Below are 19,620 nucleotides of genomic sequence, written 5' to 3'. Positions count from 1 at the left end.
TCCTTAGCATCTCGCGGACGTATCCACTGCTCTTGAAAATGGTCTTGAAAGTGAACGAATCTGTTCACGCCAATCCTGCCCTTACCTCTTGTGGAATACATTCTAGGAGAGGTCACAGGCCAGTGATCAGCAATGGGAACATTCCCTCCTTATTCCAAAGGGCGCAAAGGATATTGTCGCGCCCCAACTGAGATCAGCTAAACTAACACAGGCCGGGATTTAAACCTGCACCCAATGCTTCGCGCGCATCAACATCAAGTCTTAAAAAGTCACGCACCATCCTAAACAAAAAGGGGAACAGCCCAAAAAAAAACTGCAGGCTCTGGTCCTGCTTTGAAAAAATATGACTATTCTGGATAATCCCGAACCATTTATAATAATAATAATAATCCTTGCATTTGATATAGCGCTTTTCACGTCGGGAGGACGTCCCAAAGCGCTTCACAGAACACACTGTAAAGTGAATTGACTGTATATTTGTGGGCGAACGCGGCAGCCAATTGCGCACAGCAATGTCCCACAAACAGTCGTAAACCGTTCTTTTGCAACGCTGGGGGTTTTGAGGGCAAATGAACAAGTACGTTTCAACTTATAAAGAGACCCCGATGGCCACCCAATTTTGTCCCTGTCTGTCCCCGGTACGCTCTTCCTGTCTGAATCTAACTTCCCTGTTGCTATTTGTCCTGGATGCTCTCCCCTGCCTGACTCAGCTCACTTGTGTTCCCCTGCAGACACCCTCTGCGTGCTGCTGTGTGACTCGGAAACTCGGTGCTGAAACGTGTCCTCGCTGTGCGAGAACCCAGCCTTATATGGTTTGGAAGCAAGACCTAGCTGTCAATACCGGACAGACAGTGAATCTGGCAAGCATTACATTTCGAACATTATTTATGATGTTTATGCCATTTTTATAGCAACGCAATGTGCTAACCAATTTGAGTCTATTAGCTGGTGTTTATTTTAGTTATATCAGCACCATTATACAGTGAAATACAAGCTATATATATTATATATTATATATATATGCGTGTGTGGTGCTGGGCTTTTAGCTTTGACTTCCACTCAGTACAGCCAACACTGAATAAGGTCTATAACAGGAGGTCTAGTTTACGGAATAAGGAATCATGTTAGAAATCCCACTGATCCATGGAAACGCCAGTCTGGAAGTAGATCGAGTCAGAGTGAAATCAGAGTGGTGTTCCTACAGCTCGGAGTCATCTAATTCCCCATCTGTTCAACTCCGAATCCTTATTATAAATCACATTAAGAGATATTAGACCCCATTAATACAATGCTTATGGGTTTTAAGTAAGAATTTCCACTTCTCTTTGCAGCAGTTGAATGGGAGACAGGCGATGGTCCCTGCTGATGCCATTCTGTGAAACGATCACTGCTACACGCACACGAACTCGCGTTCAGAACCTCTCTCACCCTGGTTCCTCTTGACCACGACACCTCTCACCAGCTCCCACAGGCCCTGGAGAGCTTAAATCACCGTCTAGGGTTTCACTGGCTGTAACCGCGCAGTTTCTCTCCGAGTCACAGTGCTGTCTCTACTCCGCCGAAACCCGCTCACTATCGCTTTACCAGCGGAGTTGCAAACTGTGATCCTTAGAAGAAAACGACTGACTGTGCAAGTGCAGTTTCGTTTACGGGTGCCCTCCGCTTACCCAGGTCACTGGATCATATATTGTTCTATCATTTTCCATTTGTACTTTGACATAGTTTGGCTCAGGTGGCGGAATCGTTGTCAGAAGGCCGTGGGCTTTTAGCTTTAGTACGAGATTTGATCTCGTAGGCCAGGCAATAGTGAGGAAAAACTGCCACAGTAATGCTATCCTTTGCATGAGATGCCAAATCAAGAGTCTTGTTTGATATTTGAAGTGGATGTTAAAGATCGCCTGGCAGTATTGTGTCCGGGTGTAGCAGCCAATATCTCTTCCCAATCCAAGTCGAGCACACAACGTGAGCACAAAACCTGAACAGATTAATCGGTCATTGATTGTGTTGCTGTTTTCTGGGACATTGCCGTGGGGAAGATTAACTGGCGCATTTGCCAACATAATAGCCACCACACTTCAAAATAAACTCACTGTGTGAAGTTTCGAGATGCTTCAACGAGATAAGGCCCTGTATCAAATCCAAGTATTATTGATATATATTAAAAAATGTGATACTTTGAAATAATGTAGTCAAGCAGAAAAAACTGGCATCTTCTTAAAGGTCCTGTGATGGTTACAGTGACAAATAGTGGTCAAATAATCTAGCAACCCAATAATGCACTAACATGTCCAAGGCTGAGGAAAAGTAGATAACTAACTAAATGTTATAAGCACCGGCATTTCTCTCATTATCTCCTAATGTCAGGTTCCCGTGCCTCTCGACCACTACGAGGTAAGTACACAGATCTTGCATTATTTACTTCGCTGTTCCAGATTTTGGATCAATAAATTGTTTGATCCTCAGAGAAACCGAGCCATGTCACAGTAAAACATTCACTATAGCATTAAACGAAAAGCATCTCCCCCACCCCCACCGCCCACCCACTGCCACCCCCAACATCCCACTCCTTTGTAGGTGCTAACAGAAAGCTATAAGGTGCCTGATGCGGTTATGGACTTGCAATTATACCTCGCAAACTTGCGGAATTTAATTATATATAGAACAAAAATGGTAAGTCCATATCCTTTGCAAGTGCATAAATGTCACAGCAAATCAATTATATCTCGGAGGACTTGAATCTCTTTCAATAAAAACAGAGTTAAGAGACAAGCAACTAACACTGTACAGCACGGCTATGAATTACAAAAGCTTAGGCTGTTAATCATCTCTAAGATGAGTTCGACAGAACCTCCTAAATCAATGCAGCAGTCCCCTATAAGCCTGTACAACGGGGCTGCTGTACACGATATCAGTGTGTGTGTGTTTGGCAGGGCAGGTGGGCGCAGCGGAAAGGCATGTTAATATCATTATTTTCTCCTTGGGGTGTGTGCCATCTCTGGGCAGGAGAACACCCACATGGTCTAACCCTAAACCCTTCCAATTGCTGCTGTGGACTGGGCTCGCAGTTCACTGGTCCTCTGATCTCCCTTTCACAGCCGGCGACAATAGTATATCCAAAAAAAAACCCTAAACAGTCACACATTTTCGTTGACACCTTTCCCCTTTGGGCCGCTCATATTTCTCATGAAGTACTTCGGTTAAGAAATACCACAAGTTAGATCACATTGTGAGATAGAGGCCTCGTATTGTACAAATTATCCCTCTGCAGTTCACCATTCAAAATCCTTTGTAGGTCTTAATTTGTCAGCCTTTTCCCACTCAGTAGCACCCTGTCCGCTTGGTTGAGAAGGTTGTGGGTTCAAACCCAACATTGGAACTTTGAGATCAGTCCAGGCTAGCGCTCCAGTGCAGTGTTGGGGGAACAACAACAACAAGATTACATGTGTATAGTGCTTTTCACGTCAGGAGGACATCCCAAGGCACTGGACATTGACAGCATTTCAGACCCGAGCTGGGGTCGGGGGGAGGGAGGGGGAGGGGGAGAAGGGAGGGGAGGGGAAGTGGGGTGGTTGATGGCATGGTCGAAGAGGAGGGTCTTGAGGCAGGACTTGACGGAGGCTAAGGAGGCTAATAAAACAAGCGCTGTATTGTCATAGGCAGCCTCCTTCAGATGAGATGATAAACCGAGATCCTGTTTGTCTGTTCAGGTGGGCATTAAAGATCCTACAGCGCTATTCGAAAAGAGAAGGGAGTTTCTCCTGGTGTCCTGGCCAAATCAATCGGACATTCACTTTGTGGCTGCATGTGCGACATTGCTGCGTACAAATTACTTGTCATGTTTATACTGCACTTTACATATCTTAGAAGTTCTTTGAGACCTTCTGATTTTGTAGGTATTGATACCAAATTAAAGGATTATTCTATTTTGTCAACAACCCACTGCTTTGTGAAACCCTGAAGCACTTGACATTCCCACCCAACGACGGTAGCAGCAGAAAAACAGAAGGAGCCACAAATGGTTAAAACAAATTACATATAAAATAAAAGAAAGAGACACAATACCAGTGGGGGAGGATTACAGGAAGTAATTCAATCTCAGGCTTCAGGTGACTTAACAAACTGCTCCAGCATTGCTCTTGTGGTTTACAATGTCATCTGAACTTTTGATTGGATTGTGGTCTCATAATCCGGCCAGTATCTTCTGTATCTTCGAGTATTAATACGAAAACCAGCTGCCGGTGTTGAACTATATTGTGTGAGAGAACCCGGGCTGCATAGTTTTGTGGATGAGATGAAGCTTCTGTGGAGTGGAGCTGGAGAGGCCGGCAAGGAAAGCACTGGAGAAGTCTATCCTTCAGGTGGCAGCAGAATGAATGAGGATGTTTGCAGCAGTGGGGCTGAAGTAAGGGTTCAAGCAAGCAATGGCCTCGAAATGAAAGTGAGGTCTTGACGCTGGGCCGAGTGTGGGATTTGAAACTAAACTCAGGGTAAAGCAGAATGATAAGGTCACCCGCCACCTATTTCAGCCTGAACAGGCAGCCGGTGAGATTGAATAACTAAGCCAGACACACAGTTACTGGCTAGAATCACGTTTGGCCTGCAGAAAGTCATGGCTCATCCCGGACTTCATGTCAGAAAGACGCTCAGTGAGAAAAGGGAACGTGTCCAGGGTTGAAATTCTGGTCAACGTTCCACAACCAGCCGCCACATGAGTGACCGATCTCATCGGGAGGATTGTTGGCCAGGACACCAGGAGAAACTCCTTTTTCATTCCAAATAGTGACCAAGGAGTTTTGAGCAGTGACTGGACCATTTTCACTGGAAATGATTTCCACTGGTGAGTGAATGACGAGGAGGGCATCGATTTAAAATAGTTAACAAAGGAACAAAAGAGGGGGGAAGATTAGGAGGAATTTTGTTTTACAGAGAGAACTGTTAGTGTACAGAATGCCCTGTTTGATGTGGCGGTCAGAGCGAAACCCATTTTAGCTTTCAAGAGGCAACTATAAATATATATCTGAAAAGAAAAAAAAATCTACAGGGATACACGGAAAAGGCAAGTAAATGGGATTGAAAGGATTGCTCTTTCAAAGAACCAAAGGAGACAATGGGCCAAATGGATGACTTTCTGTCCTGCAATCTTCTAAGATTCCCTGTAACAACAAGCACATTTTCAACCTCACCACAAGGGTCAGGAGCTAAAGGAAGACACCTTGCCAAAGCTACCTAGATTTGCTTAGTGAAAACCTTCCAGTTCTCTGTATATATTTTCCAATGTCCCCTAAGGATTCCTCAACTCTATGCACAATCGTCATGTTATACACTAATACAGTACATTACTCAAGGATGCTATTCCCAGGACATGTATTAGTCAGTAAATAGCTGCAACCCTCATGACTTGCAGCGATTGATTCATTTAAGAAGCACAGACAGAAATGGCAGTAATTATCAAGCTCATTCTCAGCACACCATGAGCACCTCAGGTGAAAGGACTCATCCACCTGCCTCGGTGCTGAGAGATAGCAATGTTTCCCACTCAATAATAAATCTGCAAAGGCACATGTTCGGAGTTTGCATGACCCATCTACCACAGCGGAGACCGTTTGTGTGGCGTGTGTCTGCCTCACTGGCTGAGACAGTAGTTCAGTAGCACCTCTAATAATCTATCATTAAGATGTCTTGTCGGCTGCGAATCCATGATTTAGACTCCAAATCCACGCCATTTACCCGTCTTTTATTTTCTCTGCCCTGACTACAAAATTGTTGCTTGGGTCTTTCTTTCAGTGACAAGTAAATGCGACTGAGCCTACTTTATACGAATTCAAACGGCCATTATATGGGCAGACATTTCCACTGGTTACCTCTCATTTAACAAGCAGTGGTTTAATAAAACCGTAAAATGAAACGACTGTCCAGAGGCTGGTATTTTTCTCCGTCCTTCGTGGCTAACAGTCCACAGTATTTGGGACTCGAACGAATCAGTTAGCACTGTTAACAAGTTCAATACTTGCGAGCTAACTGATCTCAGATGGGGAAGATAACAGGGGATCAACACTTGACCTGGACTAAAACAGGGATCGTAATCAACCATAGTGGCTCATGTTAGAATAACGGACCTGTTGGGCAATTAGTACCCACAATACCATAACTCGGGAACCCTAATAGTTGTCAGAGTGAGCAAGCAAGAGATTTTTCAACCCATTCACATTCAATTTCGTTTGTTTGTTTGTTTGTTGTTTATGTTTGCAGTTGCTTGCGGGTAATGGAAATGCACTTTAGGGATGTTATCCACTGCTTTAACCTCAATCGGAGAAATGTTTCATTCCCACCGCCTTCCAACTCTGCACAGTTTTTTTAACAGTTTTTTTTAATTTAAAAAATAAAATTGCAAAACAAAGTTTTCCTTTCTCAAAAGAAATATGAAGTGCATCACTCAGTTCCGTCAACGCAAGTCTATTATTTCATAGAGTGCAGCGAGTGGGGATAGTCGGAAGAAACGCTTTTTTTTTGTCCTTTGACTGATTTGGATTTGAATAAGTGAACGAGTTCACAGAGCAGGCAGCGAGGCTACCTGTCGCACGGAAACAGTTGCGCAGACGGGTGGTGCACAATCCAACAGGTGGAGTGTTCAGAAGCACTTGCATCGAGTCAAGAGTATTATTTTTAGACTTGAATAAACGTCGGATCACTTAGTATTTCAACGGAAATATTGTGAGATCTTCAGGAAGTCAGATATCTGGGTCTCCGTGCGACCTGTTATAACTGAAGGTGCTCGGGAAAATTTAACATGTTCTAACAGTTTACGGGAGAAAATAAAAAAAGAGAAGATATCTGTGGAGGGAAACATTCATTTACCGACGATAAAGAAGTATTAAAACTCCTTTTAAAAAGCACCATTCGGTGTCAGCCCAGTTGGTAGCGCTCTCGTCTCTGAGTCAACTGGTTCAAGCCCCATGTCAGGAGTTTGAACCCATATAGTCTATATTGACAGTGTTGGGGTTGTGTTGTAATGCCGGAAGTGCCGTTAAACCGAGGTTCCGTCTGCCTGTTCCGATGGACATTAAAAATAGCGAGGCACGATTCGAAAAGAGAGTTTCCCTTGGTGACCTGGTCAACGAGCCCCCAAAGCAAATTATCATTCACTGTGAGGCAGCACGGCTGTTTGTGGAACATTGCTGTGTGCAAACTTGGCTGCTGCGATAACAAATCACTGAATACAATCATTGCACGCTACATTAAATCCAGTGCAGCTCTCTGAGCTTTCCTCCCAATGTGAAAGGTGCCAGTGTAAGATAGATAAACTTGCAGGTGACTCCAAGTTGGGGGGAGATGTAGAATCAGAGAAGACAGCAAAGGTCCTACAAGGAGAGCTTGATAGGAAATGCACATGAGCTGATAACTGGCACATGAAGTTCAAGTTGGGATGTCCTCCTGACGTGAAAGGCGCTACACAATTGTAATTTGTTTGATTTCTTTGTTTGATAAAGATAAATGCACAGTATTACGTATAGGATGCAAGAATAAGAAACATAGGAATTTCATGGATGGCAAAAGAACTTGCCAAGGGGCAGATGAAAGTGATCTAGGGGTGTTCAGATAACTGATGGCTCACTGTACCAAAACAGTGTGAGGAAGCAAAGAGTAAGACAACAACAACAACAAGATTACATTTGTATAGCGCCTTTCACGTCGGGAGGACATCCCAAGGCGCTGGACAGTGTACAGCATTTCAGACCTAAGCTGGGGTTGGGGGGGTAAGGGAGGGGAGGGGAAGGTGGGTGGCCGATGGCATGGTCGAAGAGAAGGTCGGGACTTGAAGGAGGCTAAGGAGGGGGCGAAGTGAGTGACTGGGGGATGGAATACCAGAGGTTGGGGGCAGAGAGGCTGAAGGCTCTCCCACCAATGGGGCGGGTGGGTCGGGGGACGTGGAGCAGCCAGAGCCGGCTGAGCGGAGGGAGCGGGCAGGTTGTTAGGGGGTTAGGAGGTCGCAGAGGTAGGGTGGGGCGAGGCCATGAAGGGCTTTGTATGTGAGGACCAGGATCTTGAACTGGATCCTCTGAAGGATAGGGAGACAGTGGAGTCGGGCGAGAGTGGGGGAGATGGGATCACGGAGTTTGGTGCGGGAGAGGACACGGGCTGCAGAGTTCTGGATTATCTACAACCTGTGGAGGGAGGAGTCGGGAAGGCCGACAAGACAGACAAGATACTGACCTATATTGCTAAATTAGTAGCGTTCAGATACCCGCACATCGTACTCAAACTGATTGCAATATTACTCCGGTTGAGGTGCGTACTGCTTATAGTTCTGGTCTGCAGTGACTTTTTTTGTTTATGGGCAAGTGGATAGCAAAGTCACACAAACAGCCAATGAGGTAAAACGACCAATTTATGGCCCAGGACAGCAGGAGAAAAACTCCCATCTCTTTCCAAACACCGCCACAGAATCTTTAGCATCTACCTGAAGACAAGTCCGTGGGACCTCGGCTTCAATTCTCATCCAAACGACAGCGACTGCGACACCTGCGTTTCGCCCACAAAACACAGAGTCAAAACCGCTTTACAGTATACCCTCTGAAGCGCTTTGAGGCGTCTCGATGAGGTGATAAGGAACTATATCAAACGCAAGGATTATTATGATTATTACTATCTATTATTGTGTAGCAATGCAGAGCATCACCCTGTTAAGACTTTGGAGACCCAACGCAGCCTATGACATCAAAGTGCACCATTGGATTTGGATACAACAACAACAAAAACAAGATTACATTTGTATAGTGCCTCATACCACAGCCTCTGACCCATTGACAAGAATGCTACCAACTGAGTCACCTGATAACTAAACCCCGCAAAGAAATGATAAACCTTATCTAACAAAATTTCTTCCCGACAGGGTTGCTTTGGCTCTAATTAACATACAATTGCCTTTTATTGACAACTAACTAAGCGTCAGCTGTTGTGACTTTACGGGCGCGCACTCCACTGAAATGCTTTTCTCCCGATCAGGCGCCGATTTTGATAACAGAATGTGTGGATTGGGGCTGAATGGAGTTTATTTTGTAAGCAACGGAGCCACCTGCAATTTCTTGCTCTTTTCAAGAGAAGACAAAGAGTCTTCTCGCCTTACCTCCGCAGCTGTCTAAAAGCACACTGTAACAAAAATGAAAATCGTTTGCCGTTTCTCTATCTCTCTCTCTCTTTCTCTCTCTCTACGTGAATGTGGCCAAGTACAAATATGGAGCCTCAGTCAGTCATCCCACTGCAACCCTTTGTACTCTCGTGAAAGCATGACAATTACGAACGGGTCCTAAACGCAATAGGGCTCATATTGTTCGTCTCTTTCAATTTGTGAGTTTCCCCCTCAAAAAGGATTTTGAAAAAAAATCAATGACAAAAGACCGTGTTAATGGCAAAAATCACTGTCAGATAAATACGTCTTTTTTTTTGTCTTTTCAGTTGACTGATGCTGAGGTTTTAATGTGTTTCAAAGGGGGCTGCGGGCACTGTGTTCTGACCAACCTGACATCAGAGTGATAAAGTGTGCATGAGCACGAGTGCATACAAGGCGTCAGAGAAGCAGAGGCCAGCGATGAAAACGGGGAATCATCACACACAAATGAACGGGGGGATTGATTTTTTTATTTAAAAAATGGACTTTTTGAGGAGAAGGGATAATGAAAGAGATGCCATGGAGAGGATGTCTCACACAGCATCAGCCAGCAGGGTTTAGAAATGATCAGTGTCTCTCTACCCAAGCCATACGTTTTCTTTTGAATGACTCAAATGTCACTTTCAGCTCAGTTTCATCGCTTCAATCATCAGCCACCCACACGAACACAGGCTGCGTTGGAGAAAACCATTTATTGTAAGGGACAGCAAACTCAAATTATCTAAAAAAAAATTAGAAGCGAACCGTTAAAGAGAATTTACTTCACGAAGACTCTGACTTTGGAACCGGTTTGCGAAAAGCCTCCAGGTTGCAGGAGAAAGAAAAGGGCATCTCTCCAACTCGTCCCTTGGAGCGCATAACTCTAAACTGGGGGCTATCGTTAACTGTAATCCCTTCACACAGCGGTCAAAGCGTGTTCGCTGTCCGGGCGGGAGGGAAGAGTCGGGGAACAGGTTGTTGGGCAGGATGCCGTATCTTTTTATTAAATATATCTAAAACCGATTTTCTGTTCCCGCTGTGATGGGGATTAAGCAAAGGAGAACTTTCAGACGGATGTGGAGAAACAATTCCGAAGCTGGCACGAAGATCCTATGCCTCAGAGAGTAATGGCGCATAGATTCACGCTATGGTATAATGGCACATTAGTTAATAATAATAATAATCCTTGCATTCGATATAGCGCTTTTCACGTTTTCTGCACGTCTCAAAGCGCTTCACAGAATAGACTGTAAAATGAATTGACTGTATATTTGTGGGCGAAACGCGGCAGCCAATTGCGCACAGCAATGTCCCACAAACAGTCGTGGATTGAAAATGACCAATTTATTATTGTTTTGGTTTTGGAGGATTATTATTAGGCTCTGTGTGGAGTAAGGAAACTTGCCCAAGGTTTCGCCCTCTGCCTGGAATTGAACCCGGGTGTCTCGCTTGCAAAGCGAGTGCTCTAACCACTGAGCTACAGAACTTTTACAGTTTTCACATTATAGTGTAATAGCGCCTGGAATCAGGATGCTGGTACCTCACATGCTGACTTCCCAATTTTCCACTGTGAGAAGACATCAGGTAGAGCCTGTTTGCTTCTCCTCAGGGAGGGAGAGATACTTCCTGAGCTGTCTCTGACCCTGGGCTGTCTCCTAGTATTCGGATTTACACCGGCATTAGCAGAACAGGCTTCCCCTGCCTGCCTCCCTCCCTCGGCGCCGTAGATTGTGAGTGGCCGACGGGGAGAAAACAGGAAGGAAAGCGAGAGAGATAATATCAAGAAACTAATATTTTTTAAAAAAAGGCAATTGTACCCAACAGCCAGCTCGCCAAGTGACCGATAGGCAAGTACGCATGCCATTTGCCCACACACGCTTGATGGAACGTGGATTCATTAGTTGTGAGTGCTGTGGTAAATGGAGGAATTAACCTCCCAACGTACAGTCTACCTGCGATCTCCAAATGTACTCAGCATTCCATCTCTTTCACTAAGAGGCTAAAAGGTCACGAAAAGCAGGCGGTTTCTGTGATCTTGCACAGATCCGTAAGCACTTTTTTTTCCCCCAGCAGAGAAACGCAAAGGATTTGCATTTCCTCTGTGTTTAAGAACATAAACAAAATGGCTCGCTGTCTAAACTGGTCTTAACTAATGGACTGTTATCAGCGAGGGATATAATGCGCCGCACCAGATAGTTATGGTAGTGGTTGCGTTAAGAGCTTAGCTGGAACTGAGTGTCTGGGTTTAGAAATAGTTTTAATTAACTTTCACTCTCTCCTTTGTGCGGGTTTTCCATCACATGGCACTTAGCCTGGAACTCTGAACTTTCACGTGATCCTGAGAAGGTTTCAACAATAATTTACAGAAAATATGAAGGCAGCGCTGGAAAGGAAAAGGGGTGTGTTTGTAAAAAATGATTGGTATGACCCATTCTTTAAATTCTTGTCAACGAGGTCCAGCTAATGGATTTGTATTATTACAGACCATTAGCCACAGTATTAGCTGTCATTGGGCTGTTTGGATTAACAGGATCTCCAGTGTAACACAGGAATCCTGACAATGATTATTTGATTAAGTGTTTAATAATCAATCGGGTCCGTAGTCATCAATCACGGACCATAGTGCTTGTCTTCCGTGACACTATCACTAAAGTGACAAGATCCCTAGACATGTAAAAAATCCACAGTGGACAGAGTTAAAGAAACAGTCCATTCATTCAGCTGGTCTTGGCATTTGAAGCCTCTGATATCTGGACCTCACCTTTTTCTCATCCACATACCAACACCCAAAAAAAAAGCAACTCGCAACTGTATAGCGTTGAGCAAGGGAGAAGGGAGAGGCGACCATCAACCTGATTGAAGAGGAAGCGTTTTCAACAGTCAGACGCACGCCCGCAAATTCAGGATTAGAAAATCAATTCAGAACCACAGATTAATCCAGGCATCTGAGATGGAGTTAGGGAATGGGATGGTCTGTCCTCCTAACCTCCTCGCGATAAACTTCAAACAGTCGTTCCAGAGACATTTAGAAACAATGAATTTACACAAATGACCAGACCAAACCTGCCGAGCTTTCTAAACGCTGTTTTAATTTATTATCGTGATTTCACCCACAAAATGCAGTCACAAAATACACACACAAAATAGACACGCACTTTACACTGTGTTCTGTGAAGCGCTTTGAGATGTTTCAACGACCCAATAAGGCACTATGTTAAATGCAAGGATTATTATCATTTTATTATAATAACCCTTGCACTTTATGAGTGTCCCTGTCTGGAGGATACCTCAAAGCATTTCACAGCAGTTACCGTAAAGTGCAATTACCGGGTATTTTGTGGTTTGAACCCAGTAGCCAATTTGCGTCCGCCAATGTCTCACAAACAGCCACAAAGTGAATGAGGTCAATTTTAACGTAGAACAGACAGTTGTTCGCCAGGACCCGTTTGAGACAATTTGAAAAAAAAAAGGCATTGCAATTCGTAACTTAAAACGTGGTACCAAAATATCCTCTTCCACCACACACAAACTCTGCTCTGCCTGGCCAGTAATGAAAGACAAACTGTGCATGTGGCTAGTTTGTTTAACCAAACCAGAGCCACTGACTTAATAACAATAATCCTTGCATTTGATACAGCGCCTCATCATGTCTTCGAGACGTCTCAAAGGGCTTCGCAGAATACACTGTGAAGTGAATTGACTGCATATTTTTGTGGGCGAGGCACGGCAGCCAGTTACGCAGAGCAGCGTCCCCACAAACGGTCGCGGACTGAGTGACCAATTTATTATTATTTTTTGTGATGGAATTATTACCCCCACGGAAAAGCGATCCGCCAATCGACTTACTGCTCGGTAAACAGAGGCGTGTGGAGTAAGGAAACTTGCCCAACGTTTCACCCCGACTGGGAATAGAACCCCCCCCCCACCCACCCCCCCCACCCCGTTCCTCGCTTGCGAGGAGAGGGTTCCAACTCACTTGGCACGAGGTGCAGGGAGCGTGGCTGAAACAATGATTATTTAGCACGGTCAAAGGAAAGAAACCTATCACGCCGTTACTGCCAAGGTTTTATATATGAAAAGATAATATTGTTATAAGCTGATAATACGTGCAAACAACTGTGGAAAGAACAGGAGCCAATCGCACACAGAATTGGGAGCGGAGGTGGGGGGCTTTAGGGTCAAATCAAGTGATAGGCGATCAGAGGATCACTGTTGCTTCACAGCATTTATGGTAATATTTATTGTACTGCTGAGCAGGGCTGTTTTTCCATTGATTCAGAGAATTGAATGTGATCATTTGATCACCCTTCATTTTTTTTGTAAACCCTATCAAAGGATCGGAATAGCCACTTGACTGAACGAAAAAGCAGGCCCCAAGGGTAGGAAACACAAGCACGCACTGGGAAACCTTAAACCTCACTCAAATACCCCCATTGCTACGTATGCTCCACAGTCTCCATCTGGGAGACGTTTGGGACATATTAAAGGGTTGGGGGACATTAAAGGGTTGGGAGACATTAAGGGGTTGGGAGACATTAAGGGGTTGGGAGATATTAAGGGGTTGGGAGATATTAAAGGGTTGGGAGATATTAAAGGGTTGGGAGATATTAAAGGGTTGCTCGCTCACTATTTTGAAGCATTTTCTGGGCCAATATATACTTTCTCTTCCTCCTCCTCCTCCTCCAGATAAGAAAGATATAAACTCTACAAAAATAATGGATTTCACATAAAGTTAGTGGGGGAAGATAGTGGATGGGAAATGGCAATGGATCATATACAGAACAGCGAAAGGAAAGGTGCCTTATTGGTACTGGGGTTCAGAACACCTTAAAGTTATGTGTTCAACACTCGTTTTATTACTCTTTCACTCATTTATGTAAAAGTCAATGAAAATTCCTACCAACTAGAAGAGATATACAGTAGATCAATCATATCGTGGCAGTTGTAAAGGGAGCGCTTTCTCTTTTTCTATTGCTTCCAAACATTTTTTTTGGGGGGTGGGGGGGGATTTGCTTTGTTAAAAATATTGATGCATAAAATAACGTTGTAATCAATGAATTTGCTCTGTGCCATGTTTTGAACGAGTTTACAACTTTTTAATGAATTTGTGGGAAATCGCCACAAATATAACGCTGGACATTAAAGAGAGGGTTAAGCTTAGCCGCCCGAAAAAAAAGATTGAATGCAACATTAGGATCGATAGGGGTTTTGGGAGCAGAGGGAAATGATAATTATAATAATAATCCTTGCATTTGATATAGCGCTTTTCACGCCTTCTGGATACAATGCGGTCTTCCGATATCACCGGAGGTCTAACGTTAGGAGACTCGAATTATTCCTGCAGAGCAAAGAAACACAAAGTTTCCTTCCGACGGGATCCGAAAACCCTTTTAAATGCGAAAACCTTTGAAGTATCGGATTTGATTTTGGTGGGTGGTGGGGGGTAGGTTGCAATTCTCACCTTGGTTGACCTCTTGAGCAGCCAAACTAGTGTGTGTGTGTGTCTGGGGGTGGGGAGAGAGAGAGAGAGAGTTAATACCAGGGCTTGTGTCTGCAATGTGTGAGGTGGTCTCTATAGTTTGTGTGTTCCTTCCTGCACTAATCTGACTCCTTTAGAGCACACGGCAATGCTGGTGAGATACTGGGCTCCACATTCACTGGTTAAGTGGCTGTCTCTGCATCTCCCACTTCCTTGCAGCTGATCACTGGCTCTTAAACCCTCACCCCATCCAAAAAAAAACAGATTAGGCTCTTTCTCTCTCTCTCTCTCTCTCTCCTTCCCTCCCTCCCTCGTTACTGCAGGCATTCACCTCCCCCCCCCCACTCCCACCCATCCCGGAGCCAAGATCAGGTAACAAAACTGACATCCAATATAATTACTATCACCATCGGCGCCACTCGCCTAAACCTCACAGACCCATTTCTACATGTTTTCAACACAAAAAAAGAGGTTTGAGAGCTTCCCACAGGCAGCCCCCCCCCCACCCTCCAAAAAAAAAGCCCTTCTACTTGTAATGAATGAAATGAATGAATGAAATGAATGAATAGACAGACATCTCTCTCTCTCTCTCTTTCCATCCATCCATCCATCCATCCAACAATCCTGGATTCCTCTACATCCCTTACATGGGGGTTTGACAATTAATTTGACCAAAAAACGATGGGGAGGAGAAGGGTAAAGCGACAACAAAGTACTGACACATTGCAATTAAATACTCATTACTTTTTGGCTCCATTCGCTCTGACTCCCATTCTTCTCCCCCTCCCACCTCACCTTGTGCAACTTAACCCTTCGCCTCTCCAACCCTCCACCACTTCATTCATCCTTTGAGCCACGAAGACGGTTCGGTGTTCTATACGACTGATGATAAAAATCCTTTGGAATAATGTATTTCCCATTGTGTGTGTGTGTTTTTTTTATTATTATTGTATATATGTATATATATATCATGCATAAAAATGCAACCACATATCAATTCGTTCAATGTAAGACAAACACACAGGGGAAAATGCTCTTATCAATGAAGCTGGAAATGCTATTTGCTTTAAGATTAAGTACCAGGGTGATCAAAAAAAAGTCATCTTATCTCATATCTTGTTATCTCACAGTGAAACAAACACCCCTAAAATCTCATCATTTCTCTAAGACGTATTAGAATGGACATTGTAATGGTATCACGACTTTCTGGTCACCTTGTAGATTAAATACAACTAATAATAATACTATTAATACGAGTAATAATCATTGCAATTGCTAGAGTGCCTTATCGCGTCTTCGAGACGTCTCGCAGCGCTTCACATGATACATTGCAAAGTAAGATTTGCGAGGGCACCCGTTTTTTTGTTTTTGCAACACAAAATTCACAGGCAAATTGCTGATCGGTCAATTTGTGATACTGAAGGGCTGTGGAGAGAGATTTTTTTTATTCCCAATCAAGTGCCTCACCCCCCCCACCCCCCACCCCCCCATCAATGATGCATGTCACTATAACGATGGCAGTGCTGGTAATAGTAATGATAATAATATTAATATTAATAATAAATCCAGCAAGGAAGCCTTACTTAATTAATCTGTTTAGTTGTGGATAGAGGGATGATACGTGGGGGGTAGAAGGGGAATGGATGAATGAATGCAAGATGTCCAGAGAGAATTATCATCAGGGTTGTTGGAAAACGTAAGCAAGATGATTTTTTTTTGGGGGGGGTGGAGGGGGTTAAAAAAAATTAAGGATTAAAAAATCAGAATTCAATTTTTTTTTGGGGGGAGTGAGAATAAAACTCGTTTAAAAGGGGGTTTGATTTATCTGGAGAGACAGGATTCCTCCTTCCACCCTCTCTCTTTCCCCCTCTACCCCTCCACTGGGAAAAAGGGAACAGAGGGCAAAACTCATCCCATCTGATCTTCCTCCTTCCCAATGCAGGGAGTGGAGGGTGAGTGTGTGTCAGTGTTTCCCAATCTCTTTAGCTCTCTGTGCACCACTGAACACAACCCACCAGCCCACACCAAAGCCTTGCACACCACACACAGCCAAGCCAGTGTGTGTGTGTGTGTGTCTAACACCCAACCACACACACACACATATCTCTTCCCTAACACAGTGACAATCTTCCCCATCCCACCACCCCCCCAATGATGGGGATTCCATCCCAAATCACCCTCTGTGAACTGGACTCTCTCTCTCTCTGCCACACATTCACACACACATATGTATATATATACACACACACACATACAAGGTATATCTATTTATATGCACAGTTCAAAGCCATCTGAGAGAGAGAGAGAGAGAGAGAGACTGATGATTGCTGGAGGTCTGACTTCCTATCCATTGCCCTCCTTTGCTCCCATTTGCAATGACCTGACACTGGAGAGGGAGAGAGAAAAGCCAACTCAAAGGCTCTCTCACTCCCTCAGTCACTCTCAATCTCACTCACTCAGTCACTCTCTCTCAGTCACTCTCTCTCTCTCTCTCTCTCATTGCACTGGAGCTGTGTGTCTGCAAGCTCTCTCTCTCTCTCTCTCCTCTACACACACAAACCTGTGGTGTAGTTATATTCCAGCTCTACTTAACACAGCACAGTACAGAGGCTGTTTGTTGTCTGCCTATTGGGCTCAGATAGCTCTTTTTCTCTCTCTCTCTCTCTCTCTCTCTCCCCCACCCCTTTCTATCTCACTCAATCTCTCTCTTTTACTCAATATCTCTCTTTCACTCCATAGTTCTCTCGCACTCAATATCTCTCCCTCTCTCTCACTCAATATCTCTCTCTTACTGAATCTCTCTCTCACTCAATATCTCACTCAATATCTCTCTCTCACTCAATATCTCACTCAATATCTCTCTCTTACTCAATATCTCACTCAATATCTCTTTCTCACTCAATATCCACTCAATATCTCACTCAATATCTCACTCAATATCTCACTCAATATCTCACTCAATATCTCACTCAATATCTCACTCAATATCTCACTCAATATCTCCCTCTCACTCAATATCTCACTCAACATCTCTCTCCCTTACTCAACGTCTCACTCAATATCTCTTTCTCACTCCATACCCACTCCAATATCTCTCTCTCACTCAATCTCTCTCTCTCACTCAATCTCTCTCTCTCTCTCTCACTCAATCTCTCTCTCTCACTCAATCTCTCTCTCTCTCTCACTCAACATCTCACTCAATCTCTCTCTCTCACTCAATCTCTCTCTCTCTCTCTGAGTTATCTCCTTCTCTTACCTTTATTCCCTCTCAGTCCCCCGATGGCAGTCAGGATGGACAGCAGCAACATTGGTAGGAGGCGTCCCAGTCTTACTCCACTTTGCCCCATGGTGTTCTTGTTGGTGTTGGTGCTGATGGTGTGTCTGTGGTTTCTTTTGGTGGTGGTGGTGGTGATGGATGGGGTTATTTTTTCTTCTTCTCGTCGACAAGGAAAAAGCCAGGGAAGGGGGGGGGGGGGGGAAAGAGGGGAAAAACCTTGTCTCTTGTGTCTTGTCTCTCCCTTTAAATGCCCTGTGTGGAGAGCTGATCAATACGATGGGGAAAAAAAAAGGAACTTGAAACACTACATACGTTCAAGTCCTAAACACATCTGCACATCTGTGTGTTTTTTTTTGGGGGGGGGTTTGGAGGTGGAGAAAAAGCTTCTCAAAAGGGGGATCTGGTTCCAGGTTCTTCCTTTCGCGATGGATGGATGGATGGACGCAAAGCCTCTTTAGGATGAGCGAATGCCACAGCCCTTTAAACTCTGGTTGTTTTCTTCCCCTTCATCCAAATGCAAAGAGGACTTAAAAATAAGAGGGATTGTCCTCTACCCCCACCCTCCCCACCCACCCCCACACCCACCCACACACACACACACACACACACACTCCCCTCCCTTTCCTCCCCTTCTCTCCCAAGAAAAAAAAGTTTGCTTTCTGTCCTTTTTTCTTTTCTTTTTCTTTTTCTTTTTCTTTTCTTTTCTTCCTCCTCCTCCTTCTTCTTCTTCTTCTTCTTCTTCTTCTTCTTCTTCTTCTTCTTCTTCTTCTTCTTCTTCTTCTTCTTCTGCTGCTGCTTCTCAATGCTCTGGATGGCAGGAGAGGGGTGTCAAGTGTGTGGAGATCTGTTGCAAAGGTCCATGATCTGAGCTGCCAACCAACTCTTCCTCCACAAGGAGATGATGATGATGATGATGATGGGGAGGGGGTGGTGGAGGAGGTGTTTGATTCAGAGCATCTTATTCTAACAGCTTTTACTGCAACTCTGATCTTCTTCACTCCAGATGTGTGTGTGTGTGTGTCTCTCTCTGTGTGTGTGTGTGTCTCTCTGTGTGTGTGTGTGTGTGTGTGACTGTGAATGAGAGAGAGAGAGAGAGATAAAGAGAAAGAGAGGTGCAAACACTTAGAGGGAAGAGAATGAGAGAGAGAAAGAGAGAAAGCACAAGAGGGAGAGAGAGAGAGAGAGAGCTCTGGTCTTAGACACACTTAACCATCCAATGATGCTGAGGATTTTCCTGCCTTGGTCCCACTGGTAGAGAATGAAAACCTGGGACGGAATCCAACAGGAGCTGGAGCCGATGAGTTGTTTTTTAAACAAATACCTGTAGGGAGGTTTTTTCTGGTCCCCCCCCCACTAAACCGCTCTGCCCAAAGAGCCCCCAACCATCCCCAACGACCCCCACACCCCCCACCTACCCCCCGCACTACCTCCCCATCAACGTGCGTCACAGCGCGCCCGGCTTTGACCCCGGACACCAGGCAGCGGTGTGATTTTTCTCACTCTTTTGTCTTTTTTTTTAGAATAAAATGTCCCCGACAATCCTCCGAGCGAGGAAACGGTGCCGTCGCCCTCTCCCTCCCGCGGCTTTTTTTGCGGGGGGCGCGGGGTGGGGGCGGGGGAAGTGTGGGGGGGGGGTGACTGCTGAGCGCTACCGGCTGTCGCGTTCCGCGACCCGCTTTACCGTATGACCCGCGAAAAGTTTGGATGACGTCTCGACGA

The 19,620-nt window shown here is 44.7% G+C and overlaps 1 protein-coding gene across 2 annotated transcripts in view; it reads right to left on the bottom strand.

Annotated features, from left to right (window-relative positions):
- The window catches only part of LOC103184493 (netrin receptor UNC5C), a 182,447-nt gene extending 164,424 nt beyond the window's left edge, over positions 1-18,023 (bottom strand). For both annotated transcript variants that reach the window (XM_007902522.2, XM_007902523.2), the window contains exon 1: positions 17,881-18,023. In XM_007902522.2, coding sequence (XP_007900713.1) covers positions 17,881-17,971 — 91 coding nt within the window. In that variant the 5' untranslated portion in view covers positions 17,972-18,023. The remainder of the gene's footprint in view (positions 1-17,880) is intronic.
- Positions 18,024-19,620: the final 1,597 nt, after the last annotated feature.

This window comes from Callorhinchus milii, unplaced genomic scaffold (genome assembly GCF_018977255.1).
Source record: "Callorhinchus milii isolate IMCB2004 unplaced genomic scaffold, IMCB_Cmil_1.0 Scaffold1, whole genome shotgun sequence".
NCBI lineage: Eukaryota > Metazoa > Chordata > Chondrichthyes > Chimaeriformes > Callorhinchidae > Callorhinchus > Callorhinchus milii.
Note: the sequence above shows the minus strand (reverse complement) of the source record. Positions and strands in the feature narration are given on the sequence as shown.